At 39.3% G+C, this 17562-nt stretch overlaps 2 protein-coding genes across 3 annotated transcripts; both read right to left on the bottom strand.

Moving 5' to 3' along the window:
- Nucleotides 1–1162: 1162 nt before the first annotated feature.
- Nucleotides 1163–13707, bottom strand: LOC306845881 (solute carrier organic anion transporter family member 5A1-like; the record flags this gene model as incomplete). 2 transcript variants are annotated; one of them, XM_079378881.1, is made up of 11 exons in its annotated part: nt 13418–13707; nt 12777–12982; nt 9133–9576; nt 6565–6697; nt 6264–6469; nt 5113–5277; nt 4824–5022; nt 4576–4735; nt 2534–2769; nt 2387–2451; nt 1163–1816 (listed from the first exon to the last, which is right to left on the bottom strand). In XM_079378881.1, the coding sequence occupies exons 1-11, from the start codon at nt 13504–13506 to the stop codon at nt 1359–1361; spliced, it is 2361 nt and encodes a 786-aa protein (XP_079235007.1). In that variant the 5' UTR covers nt 13507–13707. The 2 variants fall into 2 exon arrangements, with proteins under 2 accessions (XP_079235007.1, XP_079235006.1); XM_079378880.1 differs by lacking the exon at nt 13418–13707 and having other exon boundaries at nt 1359–1816; nt 12777–13279.
- A 172-nt stretch (nt 13708–13879) lies between these two features.
- LOC306845892 (endoribonuclease LACTB2) lies at nt 13880–17083 on the bottom strand. The gene is made up of 7 exons (XM_079378892.1): nt 16822–17083; nt 16563–16726; nt 16271–16397; nt 15447–15625; nt 15207–15355; nt 14723–14810; nt 13880–14612 (listed from the first exon to the last, which is right to left on the bottom strand). Exons 1-7 carry the CDS (start codon nt 16941–16943, stop codon nt 14572–14574), a joined length of 870 nt encoding a protein of 289 aa, XP_079235018.1. The 5' UTR covers nt 16944–17083; the 3' UTR covers nt 13880–14571.
- Between the last annotated feature and the right edge of the window lie 479 nt (nt 17084–17562).

Below are 17562 nucleotides of genomic sequence, written 5' to 3'. Positions count from 1 at the left end.
CATTTGATAAATGTTGCATTTAATTCACTCCATCTGTGATAGAGTATGCAAATACCACATGAGCTTCACTACCTGGAGCAGAATGTGTCTGACTTGATGTCTCCACATTCAATTCCGCCCCCGACTGCAAGCGGCAGATCTCGCCAACTGGTGGCAGGCTAGTGTAGTTCATCTTGAACAAGCCTGTTGTTTTAGGTGAGGGTTTTTAAAGTGGGAGAGGGGCTATTATGATTCAGGAGGAATCAGTACTGTGGGAGGAGTTTACACTCTGGGTGTGACCAATAGAGTTGAAAGGGAGGTTGTTTAAGGGAGGGATTTAAAGTTTAGGAGAAGCCAATGTGATGAATTTGTGTTCGACATGAAGCGGTGCTGTGCAGACCGATTGGTGGATGACATCAAAGTACCATGAGAGTGATTTGAAAGCATATGTAGCGGTCTGCTCTCTATAGCTCTCGTGGTACTTTGATGTCGTACTCCCATCTATCTGTTGAAGACACCTGAAGTCGGAAGTCGTGGCCTAATGGTTAGAGAGTCGGACTAGTAATCGAAAGGTTGCGAGTTCGAGCCCCCGGCCGGCAGGAATTGTAGGTGGGGGGAGTGAGTGTCCAGCGCTCTCTCCACCCTCAATACCACGACTGAGGTGCCCTTGAGCAAGGCACCGAACCCCCAATTGCTCCCCGGGCGCTGCAGCATGGCTGCCCACTGCTCCGGGTGTGTGTGGATTTGTTCACTACTCACTGCTGTGTGTGTGCACTTGGATGGGTTAAACGCAGAGCACCAATTTCGAGTATACCATACTTGACAATACGTCAATAAAAAAAAAAAAAAAAAAGTCAGTACTGTGGGAGGAGTTTACAGTCTGAGTGTAGAAAAATGGTTGGTATGGAGGCTTTTTAGGGGAGAGGCTAATGTGATTCAGGAGGAGCCAGTGCGATGGGAGGAGGTTGCATAGTAAAGTTTGCAGTCTCTTTCCCTTCACTGTTGAAAAATGGATGAATAAATGAGGTAAACAAGTACATGTAGCTTTCTGCTGTACAGGAGAACCAAAAGAGTATGTGCACAACTAACACTATAGGTAACTAGATTAGATGAGTATATGTGTTCGAGTATGTTTGTATTTGTATGTGATGATAAACAGAGGTATTCGTCCTGCTGAGGTATTGTCAAAAACGTTTTATTACTAATCAGTGCTTCACAAAAATCCTGTGATAATGTGTCTTTGAGTTAAAAAAAAAAGGCACCAGCAATGGTTATAAGCGGTGTGGTATGTTTCCATTTACATAATCGGCCCTCATAATCGTAACAATGTTTGCATGCATGTGTATGAGCGAGTGTGTGTGTGCGCATGGCTCCAGTCCTCACACCGCCACTTTTTCAAGTGACCGTATGGGCGGAGTTATTGCTTTCAGGCCATTGCCAGGGCAGCTGTTACCACGGCTAAGGGAGTGTCCAGTTGTCAGTGCAGCGTGGGAGTGTTCTGCCGGGCGTGGCAGGAAGACAGGACAGGAGCGTGTGCGGGCGTGGCCTTTGTGGCCTCCTGCGTGACAGATGAGGTGGCTCACCGTGTCCAGCGGGGAAAGCGTGTGTGCGTGCGTGTGTGTTTGCGTCTGCTCCTCGAGCCGCTTCAGCGAATACCAGGTGAGAAAGATGAACAGGAAGCCCAGGAACTTCAAGCTCGCTGCCAGCCCAAAGTAAACAAAGCGGAGGGAAGTGACATCGTACTCCCAGCAGGACCCATGGAAACCACAATCCTGCTGCCACAGCATACAGGTGGTGTCAATCACAGCTCCAAAATATATAGGAGTGGGGATGTAGGCTGGCAAGAAAAAAAAATGAATGGAAAAAATATATTATGGTTGCCACAAAAATATTAAGCAGAACTATTTTTTTCAACATTGCTGAAATATAATAACATTGTCAACATAATAACAATAATAATGTTTCTTGAGCACCAGATCAGCATATTAGAATATTAGTTATTTTAAAATGTAATATTTCAAAATATTACAGAAAGTTTTTCTGTATTTTTGTATCATTAACCTTTTAATATATGAAAAATGCCTCCGTGATCTTTCACTGAACACTTTTAAAATGAAGGTGCATATAAATCATTAAATCAGTGTTTTGAATCACTGAATGAAGCAGCTTATATTTGATATTGCTATTATAACATCTTGGGTTTTAATATTCCTGAGCCAAGAAATGATAGTCTTCTGAGATGGTCTTCGGGAAATGTAATGGCCAAATAAAAAGAGCATTATAATCAAGCTTAATTCTATATTGCCAGCAAAACAATCCTGAACATATGTTGAATATTCAATATTTGCCCAGCTTTATTGGACAGCCAAAAAAAAAGATGAATTCAATCAAATCTGTCCAATCCTACCAAGAGTCCTGAGAAGAACAAACTGCATTCCCAGAGCAAACGGCCTGTCCTCTTCCTCCACTGACCTGCTCAGAAAATAAAAGAGGAATGAGTAAAACAAAGAGATACAGAGGGAACATCATGGTGAGTACATGGAGAGAGGCAGACCTGAGCGTAACGATGATGACAGATGGCTGAGCGCAGGCGGTTATGAGAGAAACGATGAAGAGAAAGATGAGGAAGGTGATGAGCGTTCCACATGTACGCTCACACTTTCCTGCCAGTGCGTAACCGTTCTCATTTAGGTACGTCTTCACAATCACCACCTGCAGATCATGGTTTCCTCCCGACGGTGTGATCACCTGTCTGCTCTGAACGCATGCGCAGTCCGAATAGTTTCTGATCTGAGAGCGAGAAAACACGTTACCGTACACATGAAAAATATCAACAATACTGACAGAGACAATTTTTTCTGGTGGTTAAATTTTTAGGCTACCATGAAAAATGTTGGCATCTTAAGCCAGTGGCTCTCAAAGTGGGGTGTGGGGTCCACGACTCATAGCCAGGGGGTCCAGAAATTATTTTAGGACCCTATGATTATTGCGAATGTGGAAAATGTGTGACTGAAATACAAAATTCAGTCATAAAAACGTAATAGTTCTATGAATTCAATTGATTAGACATTTGATTTTTTATTATTAAAATTGAATTAAACCTTTATTGAATCAAAATGGAAAACATTAAATTTGGGAACAATAAAATTGAATTTGATAAAAAAAATAAAATGGCCCTATAAATGGCATTTTTGTTAAATGCTTAATAAATTGTTTTTAAATTCTATAAAGTTGTATGATTTCAATAAGACATGCCTTTTGATTACTACAGTTTAATTTAATCATTAAAACAAAGTCCAGAAGGATGAAAATGGAGAGAGAAAAAAAACAAACAGAATCCAAAATCTAAGAGTACAAATTGTAGCAAGCATATGCTTAATCACTGTAAACTAGGGCTGCAGCGATTCGTCGATTAGCATGGAACGCGTCGACGAGTCGCACCTTTAGCCACGCCCATTGCGCGAGCCTGCAGTTATCCCTACTTCAAGACTGTTTTTCTGCCATGTTTTACACAAAACAAGACTCTAGAGCAGAAGGTAAAAGCTAGTATGGCAACATCACTTCATAGAGTTGCGTTCATATATCATTTCATTTTTATACGATAGTCAGAACCGTGGGAGATATATATAGAGGCTATAATAGCCGAACTGACACCTTCACATTGTCAGGATTCACAACCACATTCAAAGCACGGGACATCGAGTTGCCTGTATAATTATGACGGGTTTAATTCACCCACAGAGACGGAGGAGGAGAAATGATTCGAGTTCTTGACCGTCAGCGCCAAATGCGCTCTCTGCATTCGCTAACAAAACATTTAAAGTTGTTGTTAGTTGTTTAACTGTGTTGTTTAACAGCTGTTCATTCATATGTATTCAAGCAAATGTTTTAATCTGCTGAATAAATAAAATATTTAAAGTCTCTCACCTGTAAGCAACTGTTGTCAGTCCCAAACAGCAACTGTGAATGCAGCCATAATGTGCACTTCTATTGATTGTAGCACTGCCCTGTAATTCTTTCCTTCTTTCTTTCTTGTTATTGTTAGTCTATTTCTTGCTTCCTTTTTTATTTTTTAATAATTATTTATTGCTATTATTTTTCTTTTTCTTATTTTTTTATTTATTATTATTTTCTTTCATTTTTATTTTTTATTAATTGTTTATTGTTATTATTATTTATTTTATTATTATATTATATATAATTTTTCTTTATTGTTATGGTTTTCTTTCTTTCTTTGTTGTTGTTATTTTTGTAAAGCCTTAATTATGAGAAAACGTTTGAATAAAATATTAAGATTAATAGCAGAAGTTAATTTGATTATTTATTGATAGTTGAAAGAATACATCAACTGATAAGAAAATAATAAATAGATTAATCGAAAAAATAATCGATAGATTAGTCGACAATAAAAATAATCATTAGCTGCAGCCCTACTGTAAACAGCTTTTATTTTAAAGTAAGAGAACATGCAAGCAGTTGGGCATTACTGCAAAATAAACCCCAACATGGTTTTGTAAAGCCCTGGATTCACTGTTGATCTACATTTCAACTGACCACAGACCCTATTTTAAAAACTCTTGATTAAAAATGACTCACTCCTGAGGTTTGGTTGGCGATGTTGCTGCAGCCAGCCAGACATGGGTTAAAGTATGTGATACCATCAGAGCCACAGACAGGCGCATACTCATGAATCCTGCAGCCACAGTTGACGTTACAGCTTCCCGTCAGGTTTCGGTGAGACAGAGTCAGCGTCGGCCTGCAAAAAACAGATGGAACATCATTCAGTGCAGCTCATGTTTCCAGGTGATATTTATGGATGGGTCTACAGGGTTTTACTCCATTACCCAGTGGTGTAGGGGATATTGATTCCACCGAGGTTAATGCTCTCGCAGCCGACAATAAAGAGAGTGGAAAAGCAGAGCAAAGACACGCCGCTGCAGATCATGGCCAGCTTTGCTGCTTCTCTTGCACCGAGCTTCAGTTTCTTAATGATGTACCCACCTAAAACTATACCGACACCTGCACTGGGTACGATGATCAGACCTGCATCCAAATTCACGATTAATAAACAACCACAGCAAGTACTTCGATCAGATCAACACATGTTTGTGTCAGTGTGAGTCTGTGATGTACCTGTGTATATACTGGCATTAGATGCTGGAACACCAAATTGAGATTCAATAAATTTGGGAATGAAAGTGATGAAGGCTGTGACGATGGCACATTCCGCCGTATATGACAAACTCACAAATAAAAACGTCACATTACTCAATATACGCACTACTGCTTTTGGCAAATCTGGAGAGAGACAGAAACAGACAGAGAGAGAAACAAGACAGATTTATCATTTGATTTTATGTGTGTCATCCAAAATGTGTTCATACTAAAAATCAGTGTTGTTATTGTTAACTAAAACTACTAAAAACTATATTCGTTAACTGAAATAAAGCGGAAATAAAAGAAACTAATAAAACTGAAATAAAATACATAAACTTTATTTTTATTTCCGCTTTATTTCAGTTAACGAATATAGTTTTTATACATACATATATTTTCTATATACACCCCGCCCCTCTCTTCTGTGGGGTTACGAGCCATTGTCATGATACTGTTTACTTTAGCGGCAGAACTTGCTAACAAGCACGTTATTAGGAAAGGTTTGCAAATTTTCACATAAGAACCTTACACTCACTTCCTCTGTAAGTGAGGCTGGATCACGAATGATTTGCACGAACATAAACGCATTAAGGTAGATCCGAAGATGCATTCCCTTCCCTTCATTATTACATCCAACAACAAAACACCTCAATCGCTTAGGAGCCATTCTTGTCTACACCTGCTACGGTGTCGAAACAATGGCAGACTGATGACAGCTCACTCAGGGCAGGTCTAAGGTAAAATGCTAGTGTCAATCAACAATCGTGGGAGGGCCTGGGTCTGTGTGACATCACACAGACAGGCTTGATATGAAAAAGGGGAAATTTTACAAGATAAAAAAAACTACTGGCTGGATCTTTATCTTTTAGGGAGGTTGTGTACACACACTGCCAACACACATTTCAGTTATAACAACTTATAAAAGTGCATGTCTCATCCGATGACCCGTTTAATATATAAAACATTTTTTTTTTTTTAAAGAAAAGAAAATAGCCATGTCCAACTTGCTAGCCATTTCTAAAAAGCACATTTTTGGAAATCCTAGCTGTCTCAAATATCTAGTGTGACATCATTCTTCAAAGATGATCTGATAAGAATCAGATTTTAGATTTGACATTAGGCTTCACCTTTGATATTTTTGCCAAAACCCATGGAGGACGAGACAGCCTGGCTCTTTTGCTTCATCATTTCGTCATCGCTGGAGACATCACCTGCAGCCTTTTTTACATGTCTTTTACTTTTCTTGTGCCGTGGAGGAAGTTTTTTAGGGAAGGAAAACATGGGGAAGATCACCAACAACATTGCCACAGCACACAGGAGAAACCCACTCCACCTGAGAGAGTGACAGACACAGAGAGGGTTACAGTGCTGTTAGGTTTACTGCATGTTAATTAATAAACAGCAAATGAGAGACAAGATTTCCCTCACCAGTTTCCCACAAACCGTGGGTCATTCTGATCAATATTGACAATGGTACCAGGGTCGACATAGAAACCGATCAGAATCCCACCCAGCAGATACCCAGCGGCTGGTCCAAGAGCTCCCATTACATACATGATAGCTAAACATGCACAAAACAAGAACAACGGAATTTCTTTAGCTGTCATATGCTACTGTAGGTGGATACAGACTTTGCATAGCACAATTCGGTCACAGAGTTTTTTTTAGGAAGTAGAAAAAAAAACTTGTTAACCATCAGGTTAAAAGGCACTGTTGTGGACAAAACCCAATCTAAACTGTGGTTTCCTGTCAAACAAATTCATGTCATACTCAGACATGCACATATACACTTATTATTGACTGGTACAAACAGCTAATATTTGCAATTTTGAGATTATTAGCATGGACTGTTACCATGCCCACTTAGCTAATTAATAGAATGTCAGTTCCAAATGTTGATTTTCTGTTTAAAAATTTGAAATGTTTAAGGTATGAAACCTGAAAAAAATATTCTAAAATATTGTTTCAAGCAAGTACAGAACTAGTAAGAGTAATACTCTGATCAGTCCACATTAAATCAAATCGGATTATCTAGGTTTGTTACTGCATACTGTTGTGACTCTATCTTAGTGTTGTTATCGTTAACATAAAACTATATAAAAAAAAGTGTTTTTGTCAATTGGAATAAAGCTGAAGTACAACCCAAATTCCGGAAATGTTGGGACATTTTTAAAATTTAATTAAAATGAAAACTAAAAGAATTTCAAATCACATGAGCCAATATTTTATTCACAATAGAACATAGATAACAAATGTTTAAACTGAGAAATTTTACAATTTTATGCACAAAATGAGCTCATTTCAAATTTGATGCCTGCTACAGTTCTCAAAATAGTTGGGACGGGGGCATGTTTATAATGGTGTAGCATCTCCTCTTCTTTTCTAAACAGTTTGAAGACTTCTGGGCATCGAGGTCATGAGTTTCTGGAGTTTTGGAGTTGGAATTAGGTCCCATTCTTACCTGATATAGGTTTCCAGCTGCTGAAGAGTTTGAGGTTGTCTTTGACGTGTTTTTCGTTTAATGATGCACCAAATGTTCTCTATAGGTGAAAGATCTGGACTGCAGGCAGGCCAATTCAGCACCCGGACTCTTCTTTTGAAGCCATGCTGTTGTAATAGCTGCAGTATGTGGTTTTGCATTGTTCTGCTGAAATACATGTCGTCTGGAGGGGAGCATATGTTGCTCTAAAACTTTTATATACCTTTCAGCATTCATAGTACCCTCCAAAACATGCAAGCTGCCCATACCGTATGCACTTATGCACCATATAATCAGAGATGCTGGCTTTTGAACTGAACGAGTATAGTTCCTAGCCATATCGGCCTAGAAAATCACAACTTTTCATTTTCCGCCAGTCTTCGAACACGATGTAACTACAGAAGAGTCAAGCTTTAAATTGGAAAATTATCGAAACTCTTTGGTCATTTTTGATGACCAAATGCTAATGGTCTAATCCGATTCAATGATCTATGCTAAGCTAAGCTAAAAGTGCTACCGCCAGACCCGGAGATCGGCTGAATGGATTCAAAAACGGTAAAACTCAACTGTTTAACTCTTGGGGAGTTGTAAAATGAGCCTATTTCCAAAAAAAAGTGGAGTGTTCCTTTAAGCGAAGTGTAGGACTAAATCTTAAGCGTCAGTCTTAGAGATGATTCGCGACACTTTTCTGTGCCACAAACGGGATTTTGGATGACGACATACGCATGGACCAATCACTGAATAGATTTCCTTAATTAAGAATATTCTTAGATAAATTCACATTGAATGGTTAAATTCCTAATAGGAGTTTACATTTAACACACATTTGACAATAAAGAATTTTCAAGAGAATACATTATGACAAGGAAACGAAGCGTCATCACAACTCGATTTAGGGTGCCGATAGACGATAGTATAGTGTATCGACGATAGTCAAAGATATCGCCTGTTGCTGATGCCTTTGACGACAGCGAGACGATTATTATTATCCATCAAAAATAGACTGGGTGCCTATCTTTAGTGACGCAGTGCAGAGAGCCGCTTCAGAAACTTGCCACAGTGCGGCTGATCAGCTCCGGTGGCCGTGGAGCTGTAATGCGCCGCAGACGCCTGCAGTGTAAATAAGGGGTAAGAGATGTATTCATCATACAGTGTAGACTGCATATAATACCTGCGCTAGACTGAAGTCAGTTATGATGTTCTTTGCTCGTTTTGAATAACTGAGGAAATGTAACCATTTGATTAACTGTTTGTCGTCAAACATTTCAAGAACATTCTTCCTCTCCTGAAAGATATGCGCATTCTTCCTCTCCTCAGCGCCGTCACAAGCCCCTACTGGCAACTCCTAACCATTACCTACTAAATTCAAGTCGATTACTTTTATGATCCATTTATGAACTTTTTGAAGAGACAAAGTGGTGGTTGTGTAGATCTCATGCAAGAAAAACGTGGCCCCAAGCGTCATAGACTGACCCAGCCATTCAACAACACACGGACAAAGCCTCACTTTGACTCACCCAGGTACAGGGATGCGTTCTCCTTCTTCACATTGTCATCCAGGTAAGTTGGTCCAAGGGTGTATATGGGAGTCGATCCCATTCCCACGAGGATCTGAGCGCAGATGAACAGTGCCACGTACAGTGCGTGCGCACTCTCCTCCCGGTCCCGCTGGCACCTGGACAGTGTTGGCCTCTCCTGCCCGCTGCCATTCCCGCCGGCACAGAGCCCCTCTCCTCCTACTGTGCTGTTCAGCTCCTCCAGCTGATATGGCGGAGAGATAAAGTGAGGTAGGGAGAAGAGGGCGGCACCCACAGCAATGAACACGCCCCCTACAGCCAACCACCGAGGCCTCTGGCCCCGCCCACCAAAGTAGCTGATGAACACCACAATGAGGAGACTACCAATGTCAAAACAGCTGACCAGAAGACCCGACTCTGAGCTTCGCAGACTGTATCGTTTTTCTGGAAAACACAGGATTCATTTAGTATAAAATTCATAAATAAACTCCAATGTTGAAGTAGAATATGGTTTGAGATGAGATATTATTTATAGAGGAGGGGATAGGGATGCAACGATTATAGATTTTGCTGGTACGATTATTGTCTGATGAATAATCACGGTTTTACGATTATGACGATTATTAGGCATTTATTCATTTCCCAACATTAATGTATAAAATCACATGAACACTCTTTAGATGTTAAAGTGTTATTTATTGCTGGCTTTTGAAATAGAAATAACACAGTAACCAACAATACAGCACAAAATAATAATAAACAAACAACAAACAAAAGTCCATCTCTCCCATTAGAATTAAAAAAGGTGACCGCTGCTCTGTAAACATCCATGACAGTATTTCTCTTTTGAAAATAATGAACGAAAGAACAATAGGTAGGTCCCATTTGTTAACATTAGTTAAAGCAGGTTAACATTAACTAAAAATGTGCAATAGCTAATTGTAGTTAATATTCTTTGTTAATGTTGATTAATAAAAAATACAACTATGTTAGTTAATGTTAGCTCCATTGAATTATATTAAGACAACTTTTGATTTTATAATGTATTATTAAAAGTTGAAATTAAGATAGCATTATTAATAAATGCAGTCATTGTTTTTTTCAAGTTAACTAATGGAACTTGTGTTACTGAACAATAATAACGAATCAGTCGTTGATATATAGATAGGCCCACTGTTCTCTATTATAGATCAGTGGATGGGCCATGTTTTAGCTTAGAAACAATGTTTGAAAATAAATAGCTCATTAAGTCTTTAAGTAAGAATTATTTGATGCTATTGTGAAGACTAAAGCGAATATAAATATCTAAATGACTGTGAGTGTGAAACATTATTAACACAGTTTTAGGAAAGTAGCGCAGCTGATTTGTTTACTGGGTTACCGGGGTAACGGCAGCGGCAGCGCCCTCTAGTGGCGAATGTGCGTCATTCAGCGCGTCTTCACTTTAACTCGCTCCGCTTTTCTTCTCATCTGTGCTCATTTAAATTAAACCGTTGCCTTTTTAAAGTTCTAAAGTAATCATATGAGGCTGCATCGCAATTTTTCCATAAATAAAGAAGAATAAATTAATATGTTTGTTATAGGCTACTGTATAAGTTAGGCTGTTTTGTATTTTTATTTTTTTGTATTCGCACTTGTGCTCCTAAATACATTTTCCAGTTCGCACACATCTATTTTTAGTCGCAAATGCGAGTGAAATGCTCGCACTGTGGAGCCCTGCACACTACTATCGACAGGCATTTCTCTGGTGGAAATAAAGCTTTGCTGTTTAGTCCCTCTGTCACTAATGTAATTAGTGTAGTAGCCTCCGTGTCTCTGATAAGCAGCGCGTCATTTGAAGCTGGTGCACCACTAGCGTGGCTTTGTTTTCATTTTGCACAAGCTGCAACAGTTCAGCTCCGTGCAACAGAAACACTCGGTTTTGCGAAACCTTTACGATTAATTAACCGTGACGTTTTAAAGCGCGGTTAATCGCGCAACCGGTTAATCGCTGCATCCCTAGATGAGACTGAGATGAGATGAGATTGAGAAGAGATTAAGATGAGATGAGTTTGAGAAATTATAGATTGGAATGTGATGAAAAGAGAGATGCTGAGAGGAGAGCAGATTTAAATTAGAAATTTGATATTGGGGTGAGGAGAAAGGAGACTAAATGAGACAAGACTGAAATGTTATTAAGAGGAAGAGAGATTAGGATGAGATCAGATGAAACAACATGAGAAATAAAGAGATGAGACTGAAATGTTATTAAGAGGAGATGAGACTGAGATGAGATTTAAAAAAATGGAGTTTGTGATGAGATAACATGAAACTGTGGATGAAGAGATGAGACTGAAATGTTACTGAGAGAAGGCAAAATTGAAATTGAAATGGAGATCAAGAGGAGGAAACATGAAATGAAATTCAAGAGATTATATTCAGAGTAGATGATATCCAGGTTTGGCAAGTACATGCAACCTAGTTACACATTTAAAATACAAAATATGAGTGACTATTTCATTAGTTACATTTTAAATGGCTGGTAATCAAATTACAGTTACATCCGAAAAGTACTTTAGATTACCAGACTGATTACTTTAAATTTTAATGTCATTTATTTAATTTAAACGTTAATGTAAACTGAAACAGGCAATTAGTATCAACAGTCAACAATCTACAATTCTGCTCATTAGTTTTATACTCCCTGCAGAATATGCAAAATTGTAATAATTTTAACAAAATTATGATGTGTATATTTTTCTTATTTTGTTTAAAGATCTTTTTTTCCATTTAAAAAAGTGAAAAAAAAAGTGACGTGACATACGGCCAAGTATGGTGACCCATACTCGGAATTTGTGCTCTGCATTTACCCATCCAAAGTGCACACACACAGCAGTGAACACACACACACCGTGAACACACACCCGGAGCAGTGGGCAGCCATTTATGCTGCGGCGCCCGGGGAGCAATTGGGGGTTCGGTGCCTTGCTCAAGGGCACCTAAGTCATGGTATTGAGGGCTGTACATTCACTCCCCCCACCTACAATTCCTGCTGGCCCGAGACTCGAACTTGCAACCTTTGGATTACGAAGCCAACTCTCTAGTGCTGCCCTTCAAAAAACGAATACTTCCATGTTTCCTAAAGGACAAAATAAGTAACCTTTTCACCTGATTCAAAAAGTTTACACGCCCTGGCATTGTGTTGCCTTCTTGAGCAGCAATACATTCTTATATATATATATATATATATATATATATATATATATATATAGTTCTTATTTATTTTAAAGATTGTCTGTATTTTTTAATATGCAGAGGAAAACCAAGTGCTGTTTGGTGGATGTAATTTTTCTCTAGAGGAACTCTTGCGTTACAAACCTTATTAGTATTCCAAAGTATTCTGAAGTATTTAGATTAAGTTACAAAACTTGTGTAATTAAGGAAATGTCACAAATTACTTTTTAAAGCATGTATTTTGTAATCTGTAGTGAAACACATTTTAACTGTCCTGACCTTGATAATATCTAGATGAGACTGAAAAATTTAGGAAAAATGAGATGGCGAAATTAAGAAATTTGGATAGACGGATGGATGGAGAATGGGGTGAGATACGACGAGAAGAGAAGAGAAGAGAAGAGAAGAGAAGAGAAAGTTGTCAATATTACCTATGGTGGTGATGACACTGCTGAGATAGCCGGACACCATCAGAGACTGGATGAAGGTGAGGTAACACATGCAGAAAAGAAAGCAGCGCGAGTCCGACAGGATCCTGTCCACATAGCGCCTCACGGGCAGCCGCGGCAGGCGGAGCGTCAAGAGCGCCGCGGCGCCGCGTCCCTCCGGCTCACGACGCTCTGTCCTGACGGGGGAGCTGTGTGGGGCAGAGAGCAGAGTCTGATCCGTTTCCTGGTCCGGAGCCTGACCGCCGTTGAGCGCGAGGAGGCTCTTAGATTTCAAACCCTGAGTAGACTCCTCACACAAGTACGGGAACGGTTTCACGGGTGCGAGGCCCCCTCCCCGCGCCTCCCCACCGGCACCGGATGCCATCCTCAGCGCGTCTAGCACACAGACGCACACTGACACACGAGCATAACAGACTCCCAGATAAACCGGCTGCGGCTTATCACGGACCACAGATAACGGTCCACACCGGCTATCCGACACGTTTATAAGCGCTGGCTCATTTCAACAAAAACCCTTAACAGATATGCTTTATTACAACTATATATAAATATAAACACCCTCTTTGTTTCTTTAAAGCACCATTTTCATTTAAATTCGACACATATTCACCAAACAAACATACTGGATCGACGGTTGACCTGCAGCCGGGGGCTCACGCGCCTCTGCGCGGATACTGCAGCGCGCGCGCTCGGCCGCATCACACACGCGCATTCTGCCCCGTTATCTGCGCTAGATTATTAACCACGATTAATTCCATAGGCGCCGTTAAACGGTATTCTGTCGCCTCCCTCTGCACGCGGCTCCGACACACCATCAGATCTTCGCCGTGTGATCAAAATATCCTTGTCCTTGGACGGAGGGGTGGCACGGACTATCGTTATTCACGGTACCGCTGTCAGCTGCATCGCCTCCGAGCGCATTCGGTCTGTACCGCAGCGGGTGCAAGCGGTTAACTTCCGGTTCACGTTTCCTCTGTCAAAAAATGGGGCTACACCACCCCAATCTGTATTTGAACTCAATCATAAACGCTTTTAGGCTGAAACAATGCTCTCTACTGACAAAGAAAGAAATAAGGCAACATTTTAGAAAACAACAATCCATCAAACTATGATCATTTATTTATATACATTTTCTTTAAAGACATTTGCACATTCTTGATTAACAATGATTTAGCAGGACATAATTAATCAATGAAATGCTTCAAACAACAAAATTCGCAGGGATTTAAAATGATTAAATGGGACTTGATATTCCAGTTATCATTGGCCTCATAAAAGTTGCTTTATTTACATGTTATTGTACACAGTCTCTCATGGAATAAATTATTTTTTGCTATTGTTTTCATGTGATGCTATATTCATCAGATGGCAATATATATCCAAAACATAAAAATTTCACCGGATTACCTTTTACATGTTTTCCCATTCTATGAATTGTTTTGTGTTGCATGATTTATGCTCCGGGTGTATGTTCACTACTATGTGTGCACTTGGATGGGTTAAATGCAGAGCACAAATTCTGAGTATGGGTCACCATACTTGGCCACACACCACTTCCCTTTCCCCTTATACTGTTTAAATGTGGTCATTTATAAAGGCACCTACAAAAATGTGTCTGCTAAATAAATGTAAATAGCCTCCTATCAGAGCAGGTTTCCACAGGTCAACATTTGAAAAAAAAAAAGTGACTAGTCCCAGTGTCCCCTTAAGTCCATCTCACTTCACTGGGAACCTTTATTAGTCACTGTGGTTGATGAGTGTGCTGGCTAAAAAATTGTCATAAATTGCTCTTCCACTTCTTTTCATTTGAGCCTTCAGCTGCAAGGAAACAAAAATTAACGTTAACTCAGAGAGGCAACAGAGCACAGGTGCACATGCAGACATGCGTGCGTGGGCGCGCACACACACACACACACACACACACATACCCAGGCAGATCTTTCCTTCCTTGTGGAGTTTCTTTAAATGGTGCAGCAAGTTAAACTCTGCTGCTCTGTGCAGGTGTTCAGGGGTCTCCTGGCATACAGACAATATAAAAGCACATGAAAATTATGTAATGTACGCATTTTAGAAAATAATAATGTAACATTTCTAGTAATGTACTCTCATTTATGACAGGTGTGTTTCTCAGTTTTACCCCCCTGTAATTTGGCTCTGAATCTCAGGTGAAAATAGCCATTTTGACCCCCCTCTACAAAATAGTGGATTACTCAGTAAATATTAATCCATGACATTTAATATTTTGGCTTTCATCGCTATACATGTCTGTCTTTCTTCAGAAAAAATATTAGCAAAATCAAAAATTTGAACAGGGGAATTTTTTGAAATTGGTTTGATTTGACACGGAATGACCCAAAAGCTTTTGGATTCAGTCTAATTAAAAAGTTAAGATCATTTAGAAAAGAGCTGAACCTTGTACACCACTTTAACCAGTTCACTGGAGGTGAACGCATTTCCGCTGTTCTTCTGCAGAACGTTTAGGATCTGCTGTTCTCTTGCGTTGCGGTGAGTTATGTACTCACAGATCTTAGAACATGCGTCTTGGACCACTGGACCATGACCTGACACACAAATACACATAAGCATTTCTTAGTGTCACCGAAAGTTTGATGTAGGAAGCACTCTGAAAGTGATCATCACACATGCAATCACCTGGATATATGAGGTCAGCCTTCATGCTGAGGAGCTTCTGCAGCGACTTCATGTAATCATGGAGGTCCTCAAACACGGCCGTTCCCTCTCCCAGAATACAGTCACCTGAAAACACAGCTTGCTCCTCCTCCAGCAATAATGCCATGTGGTCATCTGTGTGTCCGGGAGTAAACAGCACCCTATGTGCACATACGATACAGAAAAAAAGCTTATTCAAAAGAAACAACCAACTACAGTTTTTGCATTTATGAACGTACACACTAATTCGCCCGATGCATTTATGTAAATACAGGCTTTCAAGACTCGGGATGTGTGTGAATAAAAGTTCTAAAAAGTTTTGGATTAGTATTTTTAAAATAATACGTTTATTCTGCAAGGATGGTTTAAATTGATCAGAAGTCACAGTAAAGACGTTAATTGTCACAAAAGATTTCAATTTCAAGTAAAAGCTGTTTTTTCAACCTTTCCATTCATACATATCCTTAAAAATGTACAAAGGTTTTCAACAGTTTTCAACACTGAAAATAATGAGAAATGTTTCTTGGGCTCCAAACCAGCATGTTAGAAAGATTTCTGAAGCATCATGGTGTAAAATTCAGCTTTGCCATTACTGTTTTTCTTTTAAAATATATAAAAACAGAAAATAGTTATTTTTCACAATTTTACAAATTCAGAGCATATAAGAGACTTTGAAAAACATTTAAAAAAATCTTACCCCAAACATTTGCGCGGTGGTTTATAAAACCGCTCAAAAGTTTGCTTACATTTTTAATAATGCAAGCATATCATCTACACAATATATATGTGTGTGTGTGTGTATTTACCGTAATGTTGCCCCTTCAGTCTGTATCACATCACCATCACTGAGATACGAATATTTCTTCTTCTGGTCTCCAATCACTTCTTCCTGTGGAGGACACCGAGGGAGTTTACTGACCCTCAGCTCTGAATCTGCAACACATGTAGCTACATTAGTGAGGGTTTCTTATAGACACCATGGTTTTCATATAATGATATTTACATTTACATTATTAGGTAAAGCGTGATTTCAGAGAACAAATTCACATATTTGTGTCACAAATGTCAAAACATGTGCACAACATGCATATTATTGACCTGTGTGAAGGTTTGAGAGTATATCCTGCACTCCTCCAGTGTGGTCGTGATGCCAGTGTGTGACTATAATGTGCTGTATGGACGTGTCGTGCTGCTTCAGAGCCTCGCGCAGACTGATAATATACTCCGGTACCGCGCGCTCGCCTGCATCAATCAACACTCGCCTGACACAGACACAAACAAACAAACACACACGTTACGTTCAATAAATAGGTTGTAAGTGGCAAATAGCTTAAACATGCACATTTATCTCGTGTACCTTCTGCCTGTCCCGACCAGGTATGTGTTGGTGCCCTGCAGTGTCATGGGCCCTGGGTTACAGCCCAAAACACGCACCACTCTCGATGACAGCTGCTCGATGCGAGGAATCACCGCGGACATTTTCACCAGGACCACACAGACACGTCACGAACTTTAAATGACCCCTGAAAACACTCCTGCTACAGAGAAGACTGGAGCATTTCAGGCAGACACTTCCGGTTTGAAAGTCACCGTTTACAAAATAAAAGTCTCTAACGCTCAATGTTGGTATGTTTCTTTTGCTTTTATATTTAAACACGTAAAACACTACAATGACATTATCTAGTCTTTGTGCTAATTAAGATACACACAGAGAGAGTATTTTATTTAATTGGCCAATTAATTTTTTTAATTTTCCTTACATTTTTTTCCATTACTTTTTGTTGTTTTTTGTACTGTCAATTTCTGTCTGAGTGCTTGATATAATGCTGTATATGTTAACATGTTATCAAAGCAATGAAGCAAAAAAATTAAAATTAAAATACAGAATATACTCATTGTGGTGAAATAAAGAAACTAAAAAGATGAGATATTTCATTAAATTTTTTTTTTTTTTTTAAATCAGGAGTAAGGAAGTAAGAAAAGAGAAAATTTCTGCATAATATGCACGTCATGCAATACATAGAAAATCCAATAGAAACTTAAATTATGAAAAAAAATCAATAAATATCTAATTAATACATGATCATCATCATGCAGC

The sequence above is a fragment of the Barbus barbus genome (genome assembly GCF_936440315.1).
Source record: "Barbus barbus genome assembly, chromosome: 26".
Lineage (NCBI taxonomy): Eukaryota > Metazoa > Chordata > Actinopteri > Cypriniformes > Cyprinidae > Barbus > Barbus barbus.
The sequence above is the reverse complement of the archived record's forward strand: the minus strand, read 5'-3'. Positions and strand labels throughout refer to the sequence as shown.